General features: G+C 39.7%; 4 protein-coding genes and 1 long non-coding RNA gene across 6 annotated transcripts; 3 read left to right on the forward strand and 2 right to left on the reverse strand.

The window, feature by feature from the left end:
• The first annotated feature begins 3,082 nt into the window (after positions 1-3,082).
• snorc (secondary ossification center associated regulator of chondrocyte maturation) lies at positions 3,083-7,918 on the forward strand. The gene is made up of 3 exons (XM_006786479.3): positions 3,083-3,230; positions 7,316-7,474; positions 7,568-7,918. The coding sequence occupies exons 1-3, from the start codon at positions 3,152-3,154 to the stop codon at positions 7,675-7,677; spliced, it is 348 nt and encodes a 115-aa protein (XP_006786542.2). The 5' UTR covers positions 3,083-3,151; the 3' UTR covers positions 7,678-7,918.
• Positions 7,919-12,902: 4,984 nt separating this feature from the next.
• LOC102798314 (G protein-coupled receptor 55) lies at positions 12,903-16,011 on the forward strand. Its single transcript, XM_006786482.2, has 3 exons — positions 12,903-12,931; positions 13,932-14,694; positions 15,690-16,011. Exons 1-3 carry the CDS (start codon positions 12,927-12,929, stop codon positions 15,912-15,914), a joined length of 993 nt encoding a protein of 330 aa, XP_006786545.2. The 5' UTR covers positions 12,903-12,926; the 3' UTR covers positions 15,915-16,011.
• On the reverse strand, positions 13,711-25,674 carry LOC148097743 (uncharacterized). The gene is made up of 3 exons (XR_015716762.1): positions 25,303-25,674; positions 24,810-25,205; positions 13,711-14,691 (listed from the first exon to the last, which is right to left on the reverse strand). It is a non-coding gene; the product is annotated as an uncharacterized LOC148097743 (long non-coding RNA).
• On the reverse strand, positions 18,234-24,060 carry itm2cb (integral membrane protein 2Cb). 2 transcript variants are annotated; one of them, XM_006786481.3, is made up of 6 exons: positions 22,916-24,060; positions 20,951-21,088; positions 20,645-20,833; positions 20,438-20,548; positions 20,129-20,279; positions 18,234-19,429 (listed from the first exon to the last, which is right to left on the reverse strand). In XM_006786481.3, exons 1-6 carry the CDS (start codon positions 23,000-23,002, stop codon positions 19,338-19,340), a joined length of 768 nt encoding a protein of 255 aa, XP_006786544.1. In that variant the 5' UTR covers positions 23,003-24,060; the 3' UTR covers positions 18,234-19,337. The 2 variants fall into 2 exon arrangements, with proteins under 2 accessions (XP_006786544.1, XP_006786543.1); XM_006786480.3 differs by having other exon boundaries at positions 20,645-20,836; positions 22,916-24,053.
• On the forward strand, positions 24,981-27,679 carry hes6 (hes family bHLH transcription factor 6). The gene is made up of 4 exons (XM_035906126.2): positions 24,981-25,216; positions 25,311-25,397; positions 25,500-25,581; positions 25,908-27,679. The coding sequence occupies exons 1-4, from the start codon at positions 25,142-25,144 to the stop codon at positions 26,318-26,320; spliced, it is 657 nt and encodes a 218-aa protein (XP_035762019.2). The 5' UTR covers positions 24,981-25,141; the 3' UTR covers positions 26,321-27,679.
• The last annotated feature ends 201 nt before the right edge of the window (positions 27,680-27,880 follow it).

Below are 27,880 nucleotides of genomic sequence, written 5' to 3' on the forward strand. Positions count from 1 at the left end.
ACCAGTAAGGTTTAGCTAATAAAGAGTCCATTTAATGTATTTTGCGTGCAGTAAACCAGATTTTTGCTCCTTTATTTCTTTTATTTTTTTCCCACATAAGCAGTTTGTTTTGTTTTTTTAAAATTAAAACTAACACTTAAGCCTCGAAAGTACAGTATCAAAAACAGCTTACTGATATTGAGGAAGTAAAACTGCATCTTCCCACAGTGCTGGCGCTAGTGTTAGTTACATGGTCAAGTCATATTTTTAAATCCACAAAGGGGAAAATTCTCCCATAAACAACAAAACATTTTTTTTAGCACGTGCTCTGGAGAAGCGACATGTGATGAGTATCCGTAAGGCAAAAACAGGAATGATGAGCTTCCCAAGAATGACTTGCTAAGATTGACTTGACCTACTTATAGTGATCAGCCACAACACTAAAACTATGGCTGAAAAGAATAACAATCATCTTGTTCCAATGAAATGTTTTGCAGAAGTTACTTTGGTTGTGAATCTCTCGGCTACATATTACCACAGACCAAGATACACCTAAAGCACCTGCCACAACACAAAAACTGCACAAGAGACTTGACAAACAACCCAAGGTGTTGAACTGTCTTTAACTCCCCAGACTCAAGTTAGGTACTCTGGTACAAGTTCAATCAAAATCAGAATGAAAATTTATTTATATAGCACATATTAAAACAACAATGTTAACCAGTACTGTTCACAACATACATGATGTCCCACAAGCCCCAAAGGATCTGCTACCAAAACCTTGTTCAAGACACCACAGGACAGCCCTAGAGTTTTATTTTGCCGTTCGCAAGGAGATCACTAAGATTTTAACATAAAGACGAAATCTTTGAACATAAACATTTTTAAAGTTAGTGTAAGTGTAAGTTTGCAGACAGGAAATGCTGGAAAACTTGCAGAAAGAGGAAAATGACCCCATCAGTACAGTTTGGGTTGTTAAACTGGTTCTGTTCTGAAAATGTGAAAATAGTTCCCTTGGTAATACTTGATAATTTAAGCACTTAGCATCTAATATTTAATTCAACGGTATTAGATGAGATACACCTGCTGACGATGTCATCATAGTTTGTGCTTTCTATGATAATCTGATTTTGTAGTTCCCAGAGGAAGCACCTGTCAGGTTTGAATCCAGGCCAGAACCTGATCTGTGTTGTGAAAAAGCCCCTAAAACGACAGAGATGTGCAGTGATTAGGCTTGTTGTGTTGTTCTCAGTGACAAAATCAAATCAATCTTCAAAAGGGTAAATAGGAACTGAAATGTCCTCATGCTACGTTGCCAGATTGTTGGCTACACCCATGAGTCATGGTCAGAAATTTATATGTGCTCATCATTGCCATGCGTCTCAAAATAATTTTGGCCTTTTATTGATTTCTTTGAACTATTCTTTTTCCAGGGCGGAATGATTGGACAACATACATCTTTAGTGACTTTACAAAACAAGAATCGGGTGGGCAAGTTTGAATTTGTTTTGTATTTTCTCTAATCCTCACAGAGTTAAAGTATATATACAGGCTTAAACATATCTTCTGCTTGTGCTGTGTTAGTATCTGCATATCATTGAATGATGGTAATCTTCCTGCCCCTGGCTATCATGAGTCTTGGTGAGACTGGTTTCCATGCCAACAGCGCCCTTGTAGCCTCTGGCGCCAACAGTAGCGCGAGTCCTTGGGTGTGATCGTGGTCCGCATCTTTGTGAGTAGATTATGGTTTCACCTGAAGACAGTCTGGTCTGGCCGCTTCCGATCCATCGGGTCTCACATAGTCCGAGAACCTTGATGCTGTATCTTCTCATCTCATTGGCCACCTGCGCTGACTTGCCACTTTCATTCAGGGTTCTGATGTTACAGGTCCCTATCCTGGTCTTGGCCTTGGTCGTAAGAAGATTTGTCGGCGAGCTTGCTTCCGAAAGGCTTTCACTGGCACGCATCATGGGCCCCACTGAAGAGGAGTCTTCCCGTCCAGGCAGTTGTCGGGATGTACTTGTTGTTGCAGTTTCTGTAGCATGGCTTTTTATTATAGGATGGGGTTGCTAGCCCCACACCCAACCCTCCTCTTTTCTCATCCTGGGCTTGGGACCAGGCAATGGCGGAGTTGGCTCTTATATATATACTCTCTCAAATCTTTTAAGAAGTGTGCTGAAGGTTCTACAAAATCTTTTAACTTGACAAGGCCAAGGCGTATTTACAAAAATTGAGATATTTGGCTGCAATGACCAGAGGTGGGTTTGGAGGGGTAAAGGTGAGGCTTTCAAACATAAGAACACTTTACCAGCTGTCCAGCATGGTGGTGGTGCTCTGGGGTTGTTTTGCTGCCAGTTGTATTGGTATATTGCACAAAGTGGATGAAATAATAAAAGAGGACTACCTCCAGATTCTTCACCTTCACCTCAAACCAACAGCTAGACGGGTGTTGGGGCTTCCAACAGGACAATGATCCCTAATACACATGAAAACTGTTTTTTGTAAATGATAGAGCAGACCACAAGTAAACCGACAGAAATAAAAAAAAAATGACCTCACTGGTAGGTCGCCTAAGACTGACTGCTCAGGAAACCAGCAATTCCTGCAGCAGGTGACTTAACAGGAACGGAAGGAAAATATCACTGGGCCATCAGCCTGAGCGTACATGTAGAAGCTGGTATTTTATGAAGAGTCCCCCAACTCTTTGAAAGTGTCAGTTTGCTGAAGCACCCCTTTAAAATACTGTCCACATATTTGAAGCAGTATCAACAAAGATACTGTCTTTAGATTTTCTCAGTACGTAGTTTATCACTGACACCCTCCAGTTTGCAGTCAGATATTTCCTTTAAGAATTGAATGTCCAATAGAGGCCTGCGTGATGTGACCAGGCCCGAATGTTTACCTCTCACCCCAACTATGTGACCGGAGAAGTTGTGGAGTGGGTGGGCCCCCGTGATGATGTGTTCACAAGGTCCACACTGTCCAGAAAATCCTGTGCACACCTAGTTCCACCCACCATCCCTCTCTCCCTCTCTCTCCTGCTTGCTTTCCCCTCACCTTTCTCCCTTCTGTGCTCCCCCGTACTCTTCTCCTGCTCCCCTCACAGACTCAGCTATTTGTTAAGAGACTCTGCTTGAGGAGTTTTTGGAGACGCTCGTCGCTTGCAGCCGCCATGGTTCACAGCAGCAGCAGCATCTGCAGAGTTGCCCTGCTGGTACTCTTCAGCCTCCTGGTAGCCTTCGTCCATGCAGGTAAAACCTCTAGTTCTGAGTAATATTAGTATATATATATTTGTGGAATACATTTGTCGAATACACAATAAAGATCACCTGGTTGGGCAGAAGTTAATGGAGGTGGAAATGTTTCAGAACGAAACATGCAAATGCGTAAAGAAAGCATCAGCCTGTCGCATTTTAAATGTGGACAAATTCATTTTTTTACATTTTTTTAAGTAGGTTGAGGTGATTTCTTTACAGACACTGAGATAATTTCATAATCTCCATAAAGACGAAAGTATTTTCTTTTATTATAGCTGAGCTTTTCTTATATATGAGTACATTTTTAGGGTTTTTAGACAATGTTGCCTGCGTTTCTCACAGCTCTCAAACAAAAAACTTTGTATATTCATGTCATATTTCCCACAAAGGCACACTGAGGGCCTGATGTGTGTGTCGGCGGCTTGATGTAAATGATGCAGTTGTGAGAACTGAGAGAGCTGTGAAAGCTGCTCTTTGACGAACAGGATGACTCAGTTGCTTTGCCTGATGTTCGTATGAAACTCAAACCCGCCGCCCTCTCACTCGAGCTAAGCTGAAGTGATTCAGCGTAGTGCTGGTTTGGATTTTGGTACCTCTGCAGAGCATTTTATGTGCGTGAAGAGAATTTAGAGATGGTAAGAAGAACATTTCACACAAAAACTGTTGGTTCTCTGAATAAGGGCTATTAGGATTGACAATCTGAAATAGCCCTTGACAGATTGCCACATCACTGCTCTTTCTTTCACTTTCTCTTACCTCTGCCAGTGTTTCCTTGGAATATATCTCATATTCACTCGAGAAAACCTCGGGAGACTGTAGACTGGCTCTCAGACCTAGAGGTCAGAGTAGCAGTCAAGAGGGCGACGGGGCAACAAGGTCCTCCCTGTCTTGTATGGGAAAGAGGCAAAGAAAAATGTGTGACCTGTCACCGATTACACAACACCTACATATATTGTGAAAGACAAGTCTGCAGGAGTTATGACTTGCCTACAGCTTTCTACATTTTGTGGGCTGTTCTAACTTTGGAGGGTGCAGTTGCAAGGTGAAAGCATGTCCTCTATGCCTGCCAACACTGACGAATGAATGCTTTGTTGGATCACAGAACAAAAAAGAAAAACTCCCGCCAGGAGAAGTGCTAATAAGGCCAAGTTGTCATGGCTACAGATTGCATCTATGCTGACTTCTTATATAAAATTGTGGTGGCACGACTGCATTGTCATACAGCAGTGTCCTCAATTGTTGTCGCAAGTCTTGACCACAACATCATCCAAGATGAGCGTGACAGGCAGCTTCATTGGTTGACTCAGCATGGGAAACACACAGAGAAATGTCAAATAAGAAGTTTAAGCAAAAACAGTGTGATAATTACTCACATACACTCAGTGCTGAAAATCGTAGCCTTGACAGTGGTGTAGTTGTGTAATGTGAAAATGGAAAACAAAGTCTCTTCAGACTGTCCTTGTTTCAGAGTAAAATCCAAAACACACACCAATTATTTTTCAAATATTTTACTGTGGAAAATGTGTCCACCTACTGTGGTATTTTAAGATGGCGAAACGAGGGCACACAACACCACCGGTGTCATGTCTGGGCTGCCTTACTTGTGGTTTTTGATGCTCTGCCAGGTTGCTTTTCACATGCATTCGTCTGCGTGCTTTGTCACCTGTCTGACTTGTGTGAAATCCTGAGCAAGGAGGCCAGGGGCCCCAACAAATGGGCCTCTGTGCTTTTTAGTGTCTGAAATCAGCCCTGCCCACAGCCTACCAAACGCGTAGCGAGTCTGCGCTATATAAGAAGAAAGGCTAACGTCTGGAGTTGTGTATCTTTAAAAAGAGAGAAACAAGCAAAGATTTTTTTCCACCCTGAAAAACGCGATGTACACATATGCACGCAGTGAGCACTACTACTGTGAGCAGGAAACTGCACGTAAATGACAGATGCAGCAAATATGTTACAAATTAAAATTCATATATGTAATTTCATTTGATTTGTTAGAAGGTACAAAAAACACTCCAATTAAAAAAAAAAAAATCTTGCAATCTTTTCCTGGTTCACACTTCACATGGTTAAATCGGACAGACAAAACTGTCATTTTATATATAGCACACATGTTAAGACAACTCAAGGCTGCTGTTGCTGTTTGTTGCTCTGAATGCTCTGTGGGCTTAAAATGAAAATAACTTCTTTCTAAAACTCATTTTTATTTTTAGAAATGAAAACTCCTCAATGCACTGATGCGTACTGCTACTTTCAGAAAACAGTGCGAACTTGCTCTAACAAAAAGGAGAACAACAAATAAAGTGTCCAACGTCAGAACTGTTTCACAGGCGCTTCATTATATATGTCAAAATGAACTGTGCTGGTTTTTTTAATGGGAGTAGTACAAACTGTGCCGTGATGTGGCACTGCAAAATGCAGCTCTGTGAGACTCTATAGGTATACCTTAAAAATCATAAATGCTTTATAATGAATTATTCCATTAACTATGAACTAATTATGCACTCATGTATTGCAGTTTAACAGCTAAATGTTGGGCATGAATGGTTACAATATCAGATACTCTAATAATATAAATCCAAACTTGACTAATTATCACAATAACAATCACCACGTTAATAGAGATTATAATCCATTTATAAGAAAACCATTGGAGTGGTCATGTGAAAGAACTGTGAGTCCAAACATGCTGAGGCACAGACAGTAGATAATATTTTTTTTCTCTAGTGGCTCCCTGACTAGATTCAAACCCTACCTCATGGAAACAAACCCAACGGAAAACATGTTATTATTTTTTTAACCTTCTTATTAAATCATTCTGTCCAGAAGGTGCAGCCTTTCACACATAGAGAATATTTAATAAACAAGTTTGTTTGACATCCAGTGCCCAGCCACTGGCTGGCTAGAGCCTGTCCGGTTGTTACTGGTTGCAGCCTGCTGCCCTGCGTGACCGCACAAGCTGCCTTTTGTGCCCTCGGCTGAAGGCCTCATTGATGCCTGAGCTGGCCACAGGCCCGGGCCTCCAAACCTTCAGCCAGCTACAGGACAGGAAGCTGCACACAACTCTGAGTCAATACTAACATCAGGCTGCGTATCAGAATTTCAGAGATACTGCCGCTAACAAGACATGATATGATGTGCACTAGTTTCAGTAATTTTGTCGTGTTTTCCCCTCTGTTAGCAACGAAATAAGGTGCATTTGAGCCTGAAATAAGGATGAAGGAGCTCCCTGAGGGCATCGAAGGCCACAAAGTAAATATGTAGGGTCAAATAGCTGAGTGTAAATATGTTTGCACGGTTTTTTGGTATGCGCAGAGTTGAGGACAGAATAATTGAATCTGTGAGGGTCTGAATGGGTGGGCTTGTCTACATCGAGCTTATTTTTTAAGCAGAGATGATGATCAGTTTTTCCCCCTCTAACGTCTAAAAAACAGCTGTACAGCTGTTCGATTGCCAAAGCTGTCACCAAGCCGTTAAAGTGGTTTAAACTCTCCAAGTGAGCATTTCCTAAACTCTAAAAATTGGTTAGGAAACACAAAAAATTAAGTCCAGAGAGACATCGTGTTTTTCTGGCTACTGCAGCAATGTGAAAAGTCTCAGGGTGACTACATGCTCAGAGCAGAGGAATGCCAGACAAAGAAGATTTGGGATGGAAGGAGAAGAGACGACTGAAGTTGAGAGCAGAGTCGGCAAATCACTTCATCTCCTACAGGATGTTTGTTTGTTTGTTCTGTTTAAGATTGGCTGAACCCTTTTGGGAAAAAAGAAACATGTTGAGAGACTCTACCTGGACCTCAAACGGATAAAATGTTCATCTTCTACAAAGAGATCTTTATACCCAGACCTGAGCTGTTAACCCAGTGAGACAAGAGAGACGCTGTTGGAGTCCTTACAGAAAGCCCCATGCATGCAGTTTTGCATCCCACCTAACACAAAGACAAGCAGGCCCGTTAGCAAACCTGGCGCCTCGTCAGTGAAAGACTTCAGTAAGAAAACATGCAATCATAGCTGATGCAGCACATCAGCTATGTCTTTTCTTTTCTTTTTAAATAAAAGCTATCCTTGTTGTCCTTTTTCTGCAGACACTGTTTCAGACACTGCCCCAGCAACTAGGGACAACCAAGACACCGTGTCTGGAGATGAGCCACCCAGCGACACCACCCCCAAAACCCACTACTTAACAGACCATCCTTCCACCATCGACTATGATGATGCCACAGAAGTTTTCAACGAAGAGGAAGGTAAAGTTGTCCCATTTTTGACTGATCAACATGCACACAACCACCAAATAAATTTTCTTTCCTAATTGTGTGTGTATATATACGTGTGTGCAGGGGCCATGGGGCCAGGGGCCATCACAGCCATAGTTATAGCAGTCTTCCTGGGAGCATCTGTCCTCCTCGCTCTCATCGTCATCACACTCAGGAAGTTCACCGCCTCCTAGAGGAAACACATATGATTTGTGTGTGTGTGTGTGTGTGTGTGTGTGTGTGTGTGTGTGTTGGTAAACCATGACTGTTTGTGTGCCAGTTTTTCTCTGTTGCTTCTCAGTTCCATCTTTCAACTCCAGGTTCGACCTTTGTGTAAAACGTGTCTTTTGCTTTGCTGAAAATTGTGGCAGGCTCCTTATCTGACTATTTGCAGATTTCCTAAATACTCAAATTGTTGCTCAACATGTCCACTTGTTGCTGAAGGAACCATCTTAGAAACTGGCTGGCTCTTCCAGTGCAATGCTGTAGCACATTTGTCACTTGTGGGGTTTTTTTTTTAAACATGTTGTTTTCCAGTCATTCATGTTTCGCCTTTCTTCAATACATGATTTTGCTTCTATGTTAGCAGGAAGTGTTTGTGGTTATGTTTGTCTGCGTCTTACTTTTCCAATCAGTGAGAAATATATTTGAATTTTTTTTAGCCGTACATGGGAGGTTTTTATTGGTCTTTCTCAGTAACTGTACCTGAATAATTTTCAAAAATATTTCCGAGGTGTCGCCGTGCAAAAGTTTTCAAGTTTGTATTAAACCATTAACAAACATTTGTAGAGTCAAATTAAGAAGAGAACATCTTTAAAAGGGGCTTTTTCAATGAAAGTAAACAGATGTGTTGTTTGTACCTGCAGAGCAAATATGCAGTTAGTGCTTGGATGAATGTGCCTTTTGTCTTTGCATGTTTGTGTGGGTTTTTTTGTCTCTCTTTTTTTGCAGGAGGAAAATTAGTATAGTATATTATGAGATATTTTTCTGTACAACCCAGAGTCCTCAGTCATACAGCTGGATGCTGCCATTTTATCATCAAGTCAAAAATTATTAAATCATATTTTAATAGTTTAATGTGTGTGTGTGTGATTGCACATGATTACTGAATTAACTGTAATTTTTTTCTTTTAGACATTATACATTTTCGTGTACAATTACAGACTGTATATAAAAGATGCGCATTTGGGTTTGAAAATTGAAGCCAATTCATTTGGGCTTTAAAACTGTTTTCTTTATATTGGCCAACAGGGCGCCATGTATCTGATTGCTAAGATGAAGTCAAATTCTTTGGGAGTTTATAAGGAAGGGACCCCACTGGTCCCTCGATGTTTGACTTCAGTAAACACTTTCCTGATCGGTTTGTACTTAGCTTTCACTCATATTTACCAAAACATTCACTTTGTAAATTATGGTACCATTTAGATATATAAACATGATGAAGCATGGTATGATCCGTGGCACCTTGTGACTAAAAAGTCATAAGAACCATATGGGCAAGCGATGTCCTTCAGTTCTTATTCACTGCTTGCTCATCACATTTAGTTTTAAAAACTAAACAAGGCAACTGGAAAAAACCTCCTTGCTCAATGCTTTTCATAAAACCAGACAGTGACTCACATCAGAAATTATCTATAGAACTAATACTGTTATTTCTTCTTAATTCTGAATATTAATTTTAAAATGTGATGTGTGTTTTTAGTAGTTAGTAGTCATCCTGTACTATAGTATATCGTCTTTCACTTCTGATGTTTAAAAAAAAAAATCAGGTCAGATGAACAAATAATAAACAAATAATAAATGAATTAAGACACACACCATGTCTTAATTTATTTAAACTAAACAAAGCCAAAATTCAGAGGTACTTTGTGAAAAAATTAATACTGAGTTAACAGAGTAAGTAGATACCAGGTGCTGCAACTCAAATACACTTTCAAACTGATCAAATTAACTCGTCGTCAGCCGGTGTGTGCTAACTCAGTGACAAGAATTAAGGACATCGGCAATGATTTTAGGAAAACAGCTGTTGCTTTCCATCAATCTTGAAAGATTTATGAGGCAATTTTCAAAAAATTTGAAATTCACCTTTCCAAGGAGAGAGAAAACATTAAAGACAGTTGCCAGTCTTCCTCACAGTGGACACCCTGGCAAATTCACCCAACCCCAGACCGTGCAGTGCTCAGAGAAACTGCAAAAAACGACACGCCTCAGTTAGCATGTTAAATGTTAAAGTCTATTAAAGCAGAATCAGTGAAAGACTGAAGAAGCGTTGCCTGTTTAGACGGGATGCCAAGAGAACCTTTCTCTAAAAAGAACATGGCAGCACAGTTCAGAACAGCATGGCAACGTTGCAAACTCAGCACATCAGCAGAAACAGTTCATACCAGCTATGAAGCACGGCAGTGGAGGGGTGATGATATCGGTTTATATTGTAGCCACAGGCACCCGTAGCCACTGAGTCCTCAATGAACTCCTCTGTGTACCAAAGTATTCTGGAATCACACGTGCGGCTATATTTCCAACAACTAAGGCTTGGATGAAACTGGACCAGGCAACAAAGCAAATATCCTGAGGAGAAAAGAAAGAAAAGATTCACGGAGTTGTAATAAGTCAAAGTCCAAACCTCAACTCAAATGAAATGATGAGGCGAGGATTTTAAAGCGCGTAAACAAATGCCCACAAACCTCAACGAACTGAAGCAAGACTAAAGAAGAGTGGGCCAAAATTTCTCCACAACAATGTGAGAGACTAAGAAAGTCATACCGAAAACACCTACTTCGTTATTGCTTCCAAAGGTGATTCTTGAAGCTACTGAATCAGGTGGCGTACTTAGTTTTTCCCACACCGTATCTGCATTCTGGCTTAGTTTGTGTTGAATAAAGACACGGTGTAATATGTCATCCGCTGTTGTTCATTTGAGGTTGTATTTTCTTAAGAACTTGGCAATGACCAGATGACTTTTTATGCCCTGAAAACATTAGAACTGAAAGAGGGCATACTTTTTTCACATGACTGCATACAAAGAAACACATTTACAGAAACAAAAAAGTGTCATATGGTTTCCCCAAAAGTGAAAGCATTTTTTTTCCCCAGTTTAAAACTGAAAGCACATCTCGATCTCTTCTCACGTACTTGAATTTAACTATATTTCTCTGGTGACTGATGACGGTAACTTCAAGTATGGGCACATTCTCACACTTTAAATTCAGTTAAGTCATCTCAGCACATGAAACCAGGAAACCCTTAAACATAATCACAGTCTAAATCTGCTTCTGCAGCTTCTCACAGACTTAAAAGGAAAAGGGCTTTGAAAGCAGTGTTCAGAAATTTTCTTTCACATAGGACAACTCATAGCGGTACGTTTACTAATAACAGCACTACTACTGAAATCACAGTACTGGAGGCATCTTGCTTTATTAATAGTGACTGCTGAGAGACTGTAAACAAACTAGTTGTTGACCTAAAAAAAAGAAAAACCATGCAGGGAAGTCACATGGACAAGGCCGGGTCTTTATATTCAGCATTAAAGTATTATATTTAATTTTGATCAAATGTTACATCTTATATTATATAAATCTACATTCACATTATATTCATATCTCTTACGATTCATGCAAATCAATTTGTAAATAATGATGGAAATTCCAGTTTGAGGAAACAAACCGCAAGCAAATGAAAAATCTTGTGGTATTAGGCAAGATTTTTATCAATAACAGTTTCCTCAGCTTGATTCATTTTCAGCAGCCTGTGTCTACATCTGATATGTGTTCTACCTTGTAGCGTATCCTTTGCTAAGACTGCAGAACTTAAGATGGTAAAGTTGGTCTGCTGGTCACTAGGTTGGCTTACCACTTTGGTTCAACTTGAAATTTCTCAACAGCTGTTGGATTTCTCCAGTGTGTGATTCCTACTAGCTCACTGCTACTATTTTAGTGAAATATATCAAACAACGAGGATGGATTTCTTTAAAAAGCCACAGATGTTCAGATTTATCTAAGGATAAATAACAATAACACTTCATCTTGACGTCAAGAAATTTGTGACTTCTCTCAGGATCAGACTAGGAAATCTTTCACTTGTTGAGCAAATGTGCAAGTACTACAATATTTACCATGTTAGGTTTTAATTTTTAGGCGATGAATAATATGTCCCCTAGCCACACTAGGGCTGGTCCAGAGTAGGGATAAATGGAGAGGGTTGCATTAGAAAGGATGCCCGTCATAAAATCCTTGCCAAATCAAACATGCAGATCAAGACTAAAACAATAAATACCAAGAAGGCCACACATTTTAGTTAGGTTCTGGCAACAAAACCATTTATTTTGATTTAGGCACAGGTCACACTTTGGGTTCTGGTCACAGGCAGGATAAAAGGTGGATGTAGCTGACATGATGCCACCCATTGGTTTCTTAAGTCCCATTTTGATCAACATTGCCATTTTGGTTGCAACCCCCCCTCCCCCCAGATGTGATGAGGAAAGGGTGGGTCTGACTGTGAAACCGTTTCTCCCTGGGTCATGACTTGTCATTCGCAAGTGGTTAGCTAAGGACTTTGCAGTTTCATATCACTGACAATCCTCCATTTTAAAACTAGGAATGACCAAGATTTTCAAATGAAACTTCATCTTCTATTCAGTATGACCCAAAATGAGTGACTGAGCTCATAATAGTCATGTGCCCATGTTTTATACTGTCTACATTTTTTATATAACCTTTCAAGAGCTTTAACCAAGCCTTCAGGAGCATATCTGAACCAATAACAGGTACCTCTTGTTATCTCTCACAGCGTAAACCAACCCAAACCTAAAACTGAAAGTATTACAAGACAAAATAAACTTTTCTGATTTAAAGTACCAAAGCCACACTTCTTAAAGTAGCTAATGGCATAGATTAGCTCATAATACAAATTAGCTAGTAGTCTGTGTTGCGTAATTCTAACCTTAAAGGCACATTTACCTTAAATTGCAATGTGGTGCAGTGGATTTGTAATATCATAGGCCAGTCATGTAGCCTTACAGGCCTACAACTACTCAAATCAAACATCAGCATGAAATGGCTAAGTCACAGCACGTAGATTTTATCTTTTGTCCAACCCAGTCAAAGTATAAAAAAAAAAAAAAGTCCATTATGAGGTGTAAGGGGTAAGCAGCCTATCAGGATAAAGCCCACAGTCATTTTAGGAAAATATCTTGCCACTTAAACATAAACATAATCATCGTGAGTGCTGCTGCTCCTTTCTTCAGATGTTTACACAAAAAATAGAGTTCCAGCAGACGTGCAGGGCAGGTTCATGTTACTTTGATTTTAAACAGCTATAATGCATATTTGAACACATGCATGATGTGTGGCACAGTCAGGAAGTGGTGATGAAACAACAAAGGTTTGAAAAGGAGAAGTGCGTCTGGCACCGCGCAGACAGTCAGACACACTGAAACTTGACTGGCATGAGGTAAGAACACAACTAGATTTCACATTTTCCACTACATGTTAGCTGATCGTAAAAGAACGCCAGGTTAGATGTTAAAAGTGCTGCCGTTACATGTAGATGATGAGTCAAACATGAGGAACTTAAATTACAAGACATATTTCATTTATTTATTTAATTTTTTTTTTTTAAATTTATTTACTTATTTACTTCTAATTAATGCTTACGTTAAAAGTCAGGTTTCATTGTATATATAATATGTGCTTTTTTTTATCTTCATGCTAATTATTTTGATCTAAGTGCAAAGGGCCTTCAGCTTGCTCGCTGTAAGGAGGGACTCTGCAGCCAGCGACACGTAGCACACGCAGTCAAAACCTGCCTGTTTTTTTAACATTAGGTTTATTTCAGTAGAGTGTCATCTCAATGCACAGACACTCATGTCAGAGATGTATTTGGGATTTTCCTGTAAAACCATGGCTTCACTCAAAATAGAACAGGTGTCAGGTTTGTCCATCACAACCTGACACCAACGCAATGAAGAGTAAGAGGTAAATGGGAATATTGTTAGTGTCTAAACAAATAACCTCAAATAGAGAACCACTTAACTGTGCTGTTGCAGATTGCAAAACTGATACAATAACAGAAAGTCATTTCCTTTGAAATCTTGATCATAATATATTCACAATTTTTTTCTAAAGGTCGAAGTAAAATGAAAGTTACTCCGGCCTGCACTTTACTAAGACTACCATTGCTACTACTTTCATGAGAATCAGGAGGCTAAAGGTTAATAATGTTCACGGTGCTCTTATGTTTGCTATGTTGTTTATACCAGAAACAGAAAAACAAGTTCACAGTTCCTGTACCCACACAGCTGAGAGGTTTCTAGTGGCTTGGTATAGTGGCGTATCATACAGCCCTTTCTGTGTGGGAACGAGTAACAAAAACAGGAAAGACAACTTAGACTGTTCTTTGAAATCCTGGCAGAGATGTTGAGATAAAATTAAATCCAACTGTTATATTGCAGTGACATCATGACCAACAACATGTCAGTGAACTGCAGTAAAGAGTTCGACCACGTGGATGGAGTGATGAAAGTTTTGGAGCTGGTCTTCTATATTCCTATATTTGTCGTCGGTCTGATTCTCAATATTGCAGCGCTGGTGGTGTTCTGCGGCCTTCTGCGAAAAAAGACTGAATCTGCTATTTCTGCTATCTACATGATAAACTTGGCTTTGATGGACTTGGTTCTCCTGTTGATTCTTCCCTTCAAAATGCATGCCACTAATCACAAGTGGCCCGCCAGCTTCCACGGACTGTGTTCAATTTTGGAAGGGCTTTATTTTTATGGGATATATGGAAGCATATACATCATTATGTGTATAGCTGTAGATAGATGGGTGGCTATCTGTCATCCGTTTAAATCCAAGCAGTTGCGTTCACCCAAAGCAGCTATGGCGACTTGTATGGCCGTGTGGATGCTTGTGTCTGCATCAGTCATTCCAGTCATCTGGAACTTCAGGAAAAGCAAGAGCAACACATTTCATTGTTTCCACGAGTTTTCACCGGAAGGCTGGAAACCTCTGATCATCATCAGTGTGCAGGTGTTTGGGTTCATTGTGCCTGCACTGGTGGTGGTTTTCTGTTCAGTTCAGATCATCTGGACACTTCAGCAGTCTGGCCAGCACAGCCCACAGAGCCGGGCCTGTGTGAAGATCATCTACAGCGGGCTGTGCGCGTTCCTGGTGCCTTTCACTCCGAGCCACCTAGCCATCTTCCTGCAATTTCTGGTGAGAAACCCAAAGCTCATTTTATGCTCATTTTAAGTGTAAAGAAACTGAAACAACAGTCCAAAGCATATCACCTTAGGGTCCATTTAGTAGCTGTCCTTTATCACATTTATTTCAGCAGGTAAACATTTAAAAATTTAAATGTAAAAGTCTCAAACTCCTTATAATCCACTGGGTAGCCTGAATCAGAAAAATATAATGTGTACTGAACCTATTATAACCTATATAATGTGTACTGAACCTATATATATATATATATATATATATATATATATATATATATATATATATATATATATATATACACTTAACCAGGATAACATGGCTGCAGTATAATTAACTGTAGTTGAATGAAATAGCAAAAATAAGTAAAAAAAATAAGTAATGTAGAAGTAATACACTAAATACAGAAAACAACAACAATATATTCATTTAAGTCCCAGAAAAGCTTACAAAGGGGCCTAATAACACACAAAAACAAGCTTATTACTATTTCAGTTAAAAACATTTACCTTTCTGCAGGTCCTTTACAATCACTTTTATTTAATTCAGTGATACAGCTTTTTTACTTTGATTTGAGATTTATGTTGAGTAATCATCAGAAAAATTCAGGGGGGGTGGATGCTGCAAATGTTATGACTCAGCAGCGCTTTTTATGTCAGTAGCACATATGGTACGACGAAACAAGCCATGGTTGTAACCACTGGGGTATTTGTTGAGGGGTACTTGTGTATAATTTTGATACTTGCAATAAAATTCTTCTTCAAAAGTTGACGTTATTAGAAATTATTAGAAATTTATTATCAAACTGGAGAGTATGGCAAGTGCGTAAGCATGTATAAGTACTGCAGATATGCACAGGGAGGATCTTCATAGGAAATTTCACAGATAGGGCCTGCGCTTCACACTGCAATGCTACCTCTGCTACAAACCAAAAGTGTCACACATGATTCTTTGATGGTAAACTAATGTTTCCTTAACACACATACTCGCAGGTGCATCAAGGAGCATTTCAGGACTGTGGCACCAAGGCCAATCTCAGCCTGTTCATACAGATTGCTATGTGCCTGTCAAACATCACCTGCTGTCTGGACGCCATGTGCTACTACTTTATTGCCCATGAAGTGAGGAACACCAGACACAGCTTAAGGATGTCAATACTGAGCCAAAGGAGAGCCACCAACAGCACTTCTGAACGGGAGAGAGGCGAGTCAAGTTGAGACAAAAACTGTCCCTAGAGGATCACTGATGTGATGTTATGTTGTGTTAATATAGCAAAACGAGGCTAAAACCTTGTTTTGTATCAGAGCAGTAAAGCTGGAGACAAGTCAATAGTGGACCCAGTAGTTGATAAGCATAGTGTCACGCACTAAAAGTAATTAACCTGCCCGTATGGAAGCAGGTCAAAGTGTAATCTAAATTAACCACACAGCTGAATGCAAGGCTGTATGATCTGATCCAGCAGCAGGAAGCCAGTAGGCACATCTTTAACCTCAAAGCGCTCTAATGCGTTAAATGAAGGCTGCAAAACAACCCATGAACTAAAAAGCCACAGTCTGACATGCTTTAAAAAATCATTAAAAGCATGAAAAGGTCAATCAAACCTGCAAACCAACAATGAGTGAGAAAGTGACAGGGACAGGCAGCATGACTCATTTTAAAGAACTAAAAACTGATACTGGCGGGTAGTTCAAAAACGCCTTTGTGATATTATCTAGGACTGAAATCAAACATGCACAAAGAGGGCTCTTATTAGTCAGAATTCTCATCAAAGACAAAATAGATTAATTGTTTCAGAATAAACGAATTTAACAGATGCATAATTATTATTTTTTTATATTCAAAAAAGTTAACTAACTGTAATAATAAGCATATTTTAGTAGTGAATCTCTAATCTATGAAATACAGATTTACATAAAAAGTAAACAAAACAAATTTATGCTAATATAGCGAATTAATTACGATTCAAATATGCATATTTCCTTGATGAGTACACAGATGAATCAGGGTTTATAAATCAAATCCACAGGTATAACTTTAAACATATGAAACTAAAAACGAAACATTAGCAATAATTTCAGTGGTTCATTTCATTTTTTAAAACATTAAATAATACAATGGATCCTAAATGGTTGTAAAAAATTCTCACTGCAAAATAAGTAACATATCATCTATATTTATTAAATAATAATTAAATGCAAATGTTTAATCAGAAATACAGCAACAGTCAACTATAGAAATAAACACGGCCTGAGGAAGAATAGAGGATTTTTTTGTATGTTGTTAATAGATTTTACATTCATTTTCTGTCTTTTAAATCTCATAAATTATACTAAAAAAATATAATATAAAAAAAAATATTAAAAAGTGACATTATTATAAGAGAGGACTAAAGCATTTATGATTATTGCATTAAGTGATCTGTTTATAGTTTTGCAGATGAAAGCTGACTTCGTATGCTTTTTTTGCTTTGTTTATAAACTGATATTGTTAGCTGTAGCATTTCATATTTAGCTGTACTGAACTTTGTATTTTATTTTTAGATTGCAACATTAGGTGCATAATAGTTTTATTGAAATGTTTAAAAACCGTAAGTATGTAGTCCCGGCCATGCGTAGGTCACTGCTGAAAGAACTGTTTTCATATTACTGTTTGGGTTTATGTGAATGCTGTCACAAGAAAAGTCAAATGGAAAGCTGCTTATGAAGCACACAGAGCTGTCGCTGACCATATATTGCCGATGTTGAACGGTCACTTTGTGGCGACAGCGGAGAGTGTTTTATGACAGCGTGCCTCACTGGTGGCTTAACTGTACCATAATGTTGTATTTAATGTATATATCTTTCATAAAAATGTGTGAAAAGCTCTCTGTGAAACCATCATATGCTGGTTTCATTGCATTACCTGCATATTGAAACTATATTTTATTATAATTTAAGTTTCTGCATTTTGTACTCAGTTTTATTTTTACTTGTAAAATACTTTTGTGATCCCTGCATCTTGAGCCAACCCACAGAGTTTGTCGGTCTGGGCTTTTTTCCTTTTCTTCTTAAGTTTAAAGTCAAAATAAAGAGAATGTGAAGACAAAAACAAAAAGGATTTATGACTGAATATTATGAATATTTATCCTAAATATTTAATTAATGAAATGCAGCCGGAAACTAAACTTTTACCTAAATATTGCATTTTTGTAACTATAGTAACTGCTGAATATTTAAAAATGTACAGTATTAAATGAGACATTGTAAAGTAGGCTGATCAAATCACAAATGTCTTACTCATCAGTTTTGAAGGGAAATAACCTGAACAGATTATGATGTTTAATTGATAACAAAGCTGCAGATGAAAACTTTCAGATATTATCACTGTATTTTTCTTCCATTTCAGTGAGAATGCCACAAAGGCAGTGTAATGCTGTGTTGTTTCTCCTACTTTTATCAGTACTGTTCAGCCAATCTCCAATTGATCGAACCCACAGCCTACACAGTGATTCTGAGCCACCGAAACTGTTGGTGAAGAACATTCAAAACATGACCAAGAAAGTTTGATAATTTATTGTCAAAGCAGCAAGATTTTACAAGAAAAAGTGACTGTACAGCGAAATACAGTACCCAAGACAGTGAAATATGATAACAGATCACAGATCTCTCTCTCTCAACAAAATCAGATTTACTCCAACTTATACATCAGAAAGACAGCCCAAAATCTTTTCCTTTTTTAAGCTGGGACGAAACATCAGAACACATTATAATGCCAAGATAGGAAAGATTGGGAAATGGCAAGAGCTGAAGACAACAGGCAAATCTGAGTGAAGAGGAGGAAGAGCAAGACAACGTGAGTTTTTAGCCTTTGATATCATCTACAGTAAGTGATCTAGACTATAAAGCGTTCTTTATAAATAATTCATATGTCCTTAAAACCAAGCTTGTAGCATCCCTGACTGCAGACTTTGGTTCCTTCTGTCCTTCTACAGCACTGCTACTAATTACAGTCTAAAGCCGTTTATATCCAAGGAGTAGGAAAGTGTGAGAAGAACAAAACTAAAAGGCAAACAAGAAAGAAATGATCATCCACAAAACAAGTTGATCTCAGATAAAAATCTATGCATGTAACAATATGAAATTAAGAAGAAAATCAATGTACAGTATATATTGCTTAGGAACAATCAAAGTTATATACACCACTCATTATGATATCAACCAGCAAAGTAATATCTTAACTACATGAGGTATGTTTCGCCATCTTCCGACATTCAAAACAACAACAAAAAAAGTAACTAAAAATAACTTAATCGAAAAAATACGAGGACAAGTATAAAAATGAAATGAAATCAAGTCCATTGATGTAAATGTCACGAACTTACATGCACAGGTTAACACGTTCTGCACGACATGACAAGCTACAGATATATCTAAACAAATCTATAACATTATCCAGGAATCCGTTTAAATTAAAAAGACATTAACATAGTACACGGACGTTTCAAAAAAATAAAAGCATAAACAAAAACATTCCAACTGGATCTGAAACTAAAACTACGAGACAAACGCTTGCTCTTAAAGTGCAGTTTAACGCTTAAGGAATTCAAGAGGTATGGTTTAAATTGGCTTCAGTGTTGGATGGCTGTGATTTCCACCTCAGATTTAGAACCGGTCGCAGATCACAGTCTCGACCACAAAAGTGTTCTCAAAGTGGCGGATGCTGTGACAATTCTTGGTCTCACGCCTCTCAATACCTGGAAGAGAAAAACACGACGCATTTAGAAAATCTGTTCAGAATCGAAAGCGGACATTTGTTCACATGCTTTCTCGAGCTACTCTGCCTACAACGTCCATTTTGAATCAGCAGAAGCCATCCCCACAAATCACGTCCATATATGTACGCAGGGGGAAGTTTGTTGCATCATTTCTGAAGCTCTAAACCCAATCAAAGGCAGCGACGACACAGATATCACTCATCCGAATCACAAACACCTCCACAGAGTGTGTGGATGTGTCCACTGCACTACAAGTGACTCACATAGCAGGAAGTTCCCAGGCTGAGCCCACACAAACACAAACACAAACACACACACACACAATAATACTCAGGCTCACAAGCTGGTACAGCAGCATGTTACACTGCACTGTCTCAAGTGTTCGAAGGAAGACCCTATATGGTCCTCGTTGATATTTGCTTTTCTGTCACTCTCTCTTTACTCCTACACACCAACTCTGGACACTGGATTCCCTGTGACTCAGTGGAGGAACATCTTCCTCCTCAGGTACAGAGTTTACAGCAAACCAGCACACGTCACTTGACTCAACATCTGACAAGAGCTGGTGTGAAAAAGAGGGTGACGAAAAGCGGAAGCAGTCCTGCACATGTCACTACATTATTTAAAATTTCATATAGCCCGAACAGACTGGAAAAGGAAGTGAATGTGTCAACTCACGTTGGCGCTGGCTGCGGCGTCTGAGGCGGTAAGTTTCTCTGCCGTAACAGAGCCTGTGAATGAAAGGGCCCAGCTGCCTCATGTTCCTCACCCTCCCCGTCACCATCATCTCCTCCTGGATGATGTACGTCTGAGGAAGGTACGTCCCTCTCTGTGGCAAAGAGACAAAAATGAATCACTCGACTGATCGGTCTGTGGGAGGAACGCTGCCAACAGGAAAGTGGGAACACACTGTCCTTCACTCTCAGACAGCCATTTAACTCTTACAACCACAAGTGGCATTAACAGCTAATCCACTGCGTGTCTCACCTTGACATTGACGAGCAGCTCCCACAGGTTGCGTGGTGGCATCACTAAGGTTGTGTTCAGCTCGGTGATGTAGCATTTGTCCAGTGCGATGTCGTGATAAGCTGTAAGGCCCTGGAACAGAGAAAGAGAGAAATCGTGTTATGCCTTAATCCAACGCTTACAAACAAGTGTAATGAGAGGAAAAAACACGCGAAGACAAACACCTACCCTCTGAAAGTCGTGGATGATATCGGCAGGATCGCTGCCACCAAAACGTGGCACGGGTACGCTGATCTGCTCGTAGTTGTCTTCAAGGTAGATGCCGACGTTTTCCTCGAGTTCTTGCCGCCCCCTCAGAGGAGCATACACAGAGTCCTCAAAGATAACCCGACAATGGAACAAACTGTCTTCTGGGATCTGCTAATGGGATGCAACAGAACTGTGTCAGCATGTGACGCTTACTTTCAGCTGTGTGATTTTTACCCACTGTGTTCAGGATGTTATTTAAGAAAAGAGGGGTAATTGCTGACTAACCTGAGGTATATAGTAGTGGCGATAGATAAAGACAGACGCCAACACCAGTCCTATCAAGAAAACTGCCAGGCCCAAGGCAAGGCAGCACAGGCCAGTTGGAAAAGGCTTCTTTGGCCTGACTGGGTGAACCGACTGCCCCTGTAAAAAGAAAAAGCAGACTGATTAGAGTTCAGATCTTAGATCTTATCCTACATCCTGGTTCTTTTCATAGTAGTGTGTGAAAGTTTTTAAGAGTAGTTTAAATGATGCACTGCAACTCTGAATTTGCTTTGTGCAGTGTGAAATATTTGTATCTAATCCTATCACACTCACACTGCTTTACTTTCATACCCAAAAGCCAAATTTGTAACAGAGTTAATTTTGAAAAGAAGCAAGTGCCAAGTTGAGATCTGGTAGACGTACGACGGACATGAATAAAGCACGCCAGATGCCCACCCACAGTCTCTCAGTCAATCTGCTGCCTCTCCCTACTACTGTTGCTATGGTGAGCGGAAGCATGCTCTGACGAAGATGCTGGCACGTGGCCGTCTGGGTCTATTCTTAGAGGCCTACTTCCACGCTCCATATTTGCAGATATTAAGTCTTAACTCCCTTGGTGGGAGTTAAAAATGAGGACAGTTGCGTAGAACAGGAGTCCCTCAGAGGCGGGCGTATTAATAGATCTACACACATTGGCTCTGACGCCTAGCCTGCCATAGCAGCCAATGAAAATCCACACAGCCTTTCACATCCTTCTGTTGACGTAACGAGCATTGGTAAAATATGTGTGCAGAAGTGATAGGTGCGTCATCTGTGCAGTGTGCTAGGGGGAAAAAAAGATGAGAAGCTTTATGTGAACATCCATTATGTGCCAAATATCTAATTATGTTCAACTCTGGGGATGAAGTCCAGAAAAGAGGCTAAGAAAAGCTGGTGACAGATCTGACTTCCCACTCAGCTAATGCAGGTACAAGCCGTTCTGCAAACCCCACTTTACACAAGCAAGGAAAAAAAATCAGTGTTTGAGAAACTACATCTATGTAGTTAAATTACATGTTTGAGAAATGGAGACTGAAAGTGTTGCAGAACTGAAATTGAGACAGAACTAAACTCCTCAATTTTTTTGAAATAAACTCTGAATTTTCCAAGTTTTATCTCCTCTAATATATTCATCGAAAGCAGGAGCTATAAAACAGCTAGGTCAAACCGACACTGACTTTTTATACTGCTAGTTTTGGGAGGGTTAAGCTGCCTTTACACACGCACACTTTGCTGCTAGATTACTACCACTCATTCTCATCTGCTCTCCGGCACTATCTGCAGGACACACGTGGTATAACACCGTGACATTACAGACTGGTGCAGTATCCACATCTGACAGCTCTATTGTTTCCTCACAGCGACAAAAGAATAAACAAACCCAAGGCTATCTGTACGCTGACAGCGAGAAGCCTGAGATTTTTATCTTATGCATGCACACTTTATGAACAACTTGGTAAAATTATGTCCTCTTTCTGCCAATTGCACACATGTATACAGGACTGCCTCTTCTGCAGTGTGCCTCTTAGCTGTGGCTAAACAAGGTGATGTAATACCAACATCCCATAGGTGGGATTGCATTGCAATGCTGGGGCTGTTCCCTTGTTGTAATATTAATGCACAACAAAACTTTTTTAGGCTCAGAAACACTACCACTGCCTTTATTAACCTTTAAGCTTGTAGATAAGGGTGTACTTATATTTTTTAAGAAAACAAATGCAATATATCACTTTAAGCAGTTACTGGCTTTTCTTTATAATCATGTTAATCACATAAAATCCAATCCCATTAAATGCCATGATGCATGGACAAAGAAAGCAAAACTAATTATATCAAACTTTATTTTTTTAAGCTATAGCCTATGCAGGAGTAAACATCTACTTATGCTATAACGAGACAAAAGACAAATGCCGCAGCATGAAACAAAGACAAAGTGTGCAAACTCACGTGAGCCTGAGGTATAATGATCTTGTCCTCATCGTTGTCTTTTTCGGGCTTCTGCGCCGACACTGGCTGGAAAGTGATCTTCACCATGTTTGTTTGCTCAGTGTGTGCTTGCTTTGTCTCCTGTCTGATTCAGTGCGCTGGTTTCGTCCACCGGACCGGGAAGATTATATAGCGCCGGACCAGGCTCGCCCCCGGGCCTCGGTGACCTCACAAGAGCGTCTTCTCTGACGAACAAGCAGTGTGTGGGTCTCAGGGAAAAGCCGCCTCGCCGCTGTCAAAATAAAAGCCGCTATCGGACTTCGACTTTTAGAAAAACGCTAAAAATAACAGACTGTGAGCTTAGTTGCTTCCTGGTGAATATAATTAAATATTTAAAGCGGCTTGATTGGAAAAATGCTAAATTTACCTCGATTTTGGGGATATTTGGCTACCACGTGCCCTTATTTTGAAGACAAGCGCCCAATATGGAAGTGCTTTCCGTATTTTATTTAAAGCTGAATCTTCTATTCTCAATGTTCTCAACACTATCATCCGGAAATATTGTGATGTTTCAAACTGGCTGATCCAGCTACTACACTGCAATAAAGTTATCAATAGGTCAGCACTACTTAGTAGTAAGAGAGATAATGCTGCTCAGATGTCCATGGGCTCATCAATGCATATATAATATTTTACAAGGTGATTGTGTATGACTTGGTTAATATGCCATATAATCTAATTTAGCCTTTAGTATAATATAAAACTGAATGTGGTTACAAAATGTACTTTTTAAGACAGATTAAGAATCTATATTATGCATAAAACAAGCCTGATGTCATTAATACAATTCTAATATACATAGTAACATTAAATTATTCATTTCATTCTAGTGAACATCACAAGAAATATGCTAATCAGTAATATATGCACATTTTTTACAGCCATGGTGTACACACAGCTCTCATCTCCTTGCCTCAGTAATCATTACAGTATCTATGACTCACTACAGACATAAGACTTGCAGCAACGAATTAGACAATATAGGAAATTTGAGCTGATAGTTAGTGATAGAAGCGTGTCCTGAAAGGGTTACAACCCACACCACAGCAAAGTGAAGTCCTAATGCAATAGGGATGATCTACTCTCCACAGTGTCATCACTGTTTTCTGGTCTTGATCACTTTTAATGAGGTTCCAGGCGCTTTACACATAAGAGTGGTCCATATTCTCTGGGACCCATCTAGTACTATAGATGGGGTGATGCCTCACAAGCTCCAAACGACATGAATGTGTGGACTGGCAAACATACGGTCTATAGCCCTAGGGGCTGTGGCTCAAGTGGCAGAGATCAGTGGATCAATCCCAGGATTCTCCAGTCCACATGTCTAACACATACTTGGACATACTGAACCCCAAATTGATGCTGATCTGAATGTGTGTAAATGTTAGAAAAAGCACATACAGAAAAGCATAGTATGGATGTGTATATGTGAGACTGAGTGAATGAGACTTGTAGTAGAAAGCACTATGAGTGCTCAATTTGAGTAAAAAGGTGGCTTTGAGGCGATTGTTATGATTTAGCACTATATAAATAAGTGTTTACTTCTTCCCACTCCCTTTCAACATGTAAATTAATCATAATGGTAGCTATATTGAAATGTATTGATTTTTTTGTATAGTACTTTTTTCTCTTTTATTTTCGTTTCTAAATGTACCTGTATATTGTTTACATGTTTAAAATAAATGACCAATCAATCAATCAATAAATAAAACTGAATTTAATATAAGTAACATGTTTACCAAAATTGATTGAATGTGGTCAAAAGCTAAACCTCCGGTTATGTTTTGCTTTTCCAAAATAAAACTATTTTCTTTCACCCACTACAAACTAAAACCTTCAGAGTTGTTGACATTACCTTTGCAGCCTCTTTGTCCATATTTTGCACTCTTATGTCTGCATGCTGCTCCATGGTTAAGACATCGTTGTGACACAATTTAAAGTGACCACATGTGTTGGGGGGGGGTCGTTGCTCGTTCACCAATTCACATGCAAATGAACCCACACATAGACTGCACACAGTGCATTCCCCACCCCACCCAGTTTCCTCCTCTCTGTGCTCACTGCTGCTGGGATCGCCCCGGCCATCTGTCCCACTGACGGCCTCTAACGGCTCTTTGGATTACACACCAACTAACCAACCTCCAGTCTGGTCGGCTCCTGGCAGCGCCTGGGTTAAACTGCAAAAACATGGCCCCCATCAGCAGCAGCACACACGGCCTGGACAGAGTGGATGACTGCGGTGGGGTCAGACCTGACAGAAAGGTAAGATCCCATGTGAGGATTCAGAGGCAGTATTCATACTTTTAGTCAACTTTGAACTGGGAAAAAAACAACTCAGTTTTCCTTACTGTTGTAGATAAGAAAACCTCTGGTTGAGAAGAAAAGAAGGGCTCGCATCAATGAAAGTTTACAAGAACTCAGAGTCCTTATCGCCGACGAAGACGTAAGTTGCTGTTGTTTATGTTGCGCCATTGCGCAACAGCAACTAATGCAACTAGTGTGTTGTGGCTAAGCTAGCTTGTGTTCCTGATGTTTGTTGCTGCAGTTACAGTCAAAGATGGAGAATGCCGAAGTGCTGGAGATGACAGTGAAACGAGTGGAAGGCACTCTTCAAAGGCGTGTTCAGGGTAAACCGTACATATAAACCTTATTTAACTTTATTTACTTGAGTGTACAGTATTAACCATAAGCTTAATTTTTTTAAAAAAAAGAGACATATAAACAGCAATACAATTTACAAATCATTCTTCCGCCAAGTAATATAGTTCTTTATAACTGGTAAAACTACTGATTAATTCATTGCTCTTGGCGGATTAATATTTTAATCAACTGTACTGTGGCCGCCACAGGTGCGCTTCGACCGTGGCGCAGCCAATCAGAGCACAGAGTGTCTGTTAGTAATTGCACGTTAGAAACTAAGGTTTAACGGTCGTTTCCATCTGTCTGTCTGCAGACGCTGTACACCGGGAGGCCTGTGAGCGTTTCGCTGCCGGATACATCCAGTGTATGCACGACGTTCACACATTTGTGTCCAACTACCCGGGGATTGACCCAACAGTGGCAGCGGAGCTGTTGAAGCACCTTCTGGAGAGTATGCCACTTAACAACAACGAGTACCACCGAGTGATGCTCCCGGATATCGTAGCGGACAGCCCCCCTTGCTATAGCAGCACTTGGTCCCTGTCTGAGAGCATTCACACAGCCCTGGTGTCCCCGGCACCCTCCACCACCTCCAGCGACGACCTCTGCTCTGACCTGGATGAGACCGACTCCGAGCAAAGCCAGGTTTCTTCTGAGGAGGAGGCAGACGGTCAAGAAGCGTTGCCCTGCCTAATTTGCTCTAAAGCTCTGTGGAGACCATGGTAGACAATTTAAGGTGGAATAGGAGTTTGTTTGGGGGTTTTTTTTGTCGAAACAATAGCTTGGGTTAGAAATAGGCCAACACTGCCTGAATGGGCATCAGATAAACTCTTCGTAAAGATATCTTAATATATCTTTACAGAGCTTAGTGACCTTATTTGGGCCTGCTGACTTATGTAAATATGTACTTGTTCAATATAACTGCTGTATAGAAAGTAGACCCCCACCAGAAATGCACTGATATGAGTGTGTGTAAATTATTTCCTAATTAGGATCTGTTGAAAATTCTATTTATACATGTCAGTTGACTGCTAGTAGGCTACCTCATCTAAGTTAAGCTAAAACTTTTTAATAAATATTTTAGGGGAAAAAAAAGACTTGTACTCCATTTGTGCAGCAGACTCTTCAGGAGAAAAAAAGCCTCATTTCACACACAAGAATCCCACTAACCACCCACCCACGGCTGTTTCCAAGATATTTGTTATTACTCTGCAATTGTGGACCATTTGTGTGCACAGGCTCTCCAAGATCCCTTAGCACTTCGTAGGCATTTGTGAGGTGTGAAATGAGTAATCCACTCACTCCCTCCTTATATAGTCCTGGTTGAGAACTTGACAAATGGAATTTATAACTCTGCTCGACTCGTTTTTTAAATAACGTGGGCACATAACCTGCACAGTCATGACTCTGGAATAAGTTTGGCTTTGTATTGCGCTGTGATATCGAACAAACAGTCATCTTTTTTCTTTCTTTCTTTCTTTTTGCAAGTTTGGAGTGGTGCACAAGCCTGTGGAAGTGAACATAATTTTAGGCCTGTGAAATATAAGCATGTCATTTCGTAGCAGTGGGTTAGGTTGCTGCTGACTTTCACAGCTTGCTTGATGTCAGACATCACTTCTGTGGACTCAGTGAGAGCCACAGTGTTCTGCATCTGCACCACCTAGCTCCTACTGCTAGGCATGAATAAGAAAAGCCAGCAATCCTAAAACAAGTCTATTCATATGCCACGTGGAGTGTGAGTCACGTCTTTACACCCCACCCCCGACTTAATAGGGGACACTGGTGAAACGAGAAGAAAAAGACTAATACACTGTGCATTGAATAGTGGAGCAATTCTATTTAGCATATAGAGTAGTAATTATACATCGAGGTAATGCAATCAGGTAAGATTTCAATCTGCTTTTATTGTTCTTTCTAATCCCCCTTGCTAGAAATAAGATCGACACACTGTTATAATAAATATCAAACGGTGTGACCATACGATAAAGTTAGGCCTATATTTTAAACTTTAAGCATTGGTATTTTTGTAGTAGTTTATTAATGTAAAAAGGAGATATTTCGTTTTAAACCCAGCTGTGACCACTTAAATTAATAACAAGCTTTCTCGAGTGCAAGAAAGCACAAGTAAATTATCATAATTCAAATTATAAACTACTAAATGACGACCCATACATCCTTGTTTTGGTCCTATTATTTGCTAAACTTGATGTAGTCCGTTGTGTTGTGACAAGACCGTATTAAAATATCACCGATATTTTGTCAATATCACCTTTTTCTTTTTTTTTA

The sequence above is a fragment of the Neolamprologus brichardi genome, chromosome 18, assembly GCF_056152115.1.
Source record: "Neolamprologus brichardi isolate AB-2024 chromosome 18, ASM5615211v1, whole genome shotgun sequence".
NCBI classification, from domain to species: domain Eukaryota; kingdom Metazoa; phylum Chordata; class Actinopteri; order Cichliformes; family Cichlidae; genus Neolamprologus; species Neolamprologus brichardi.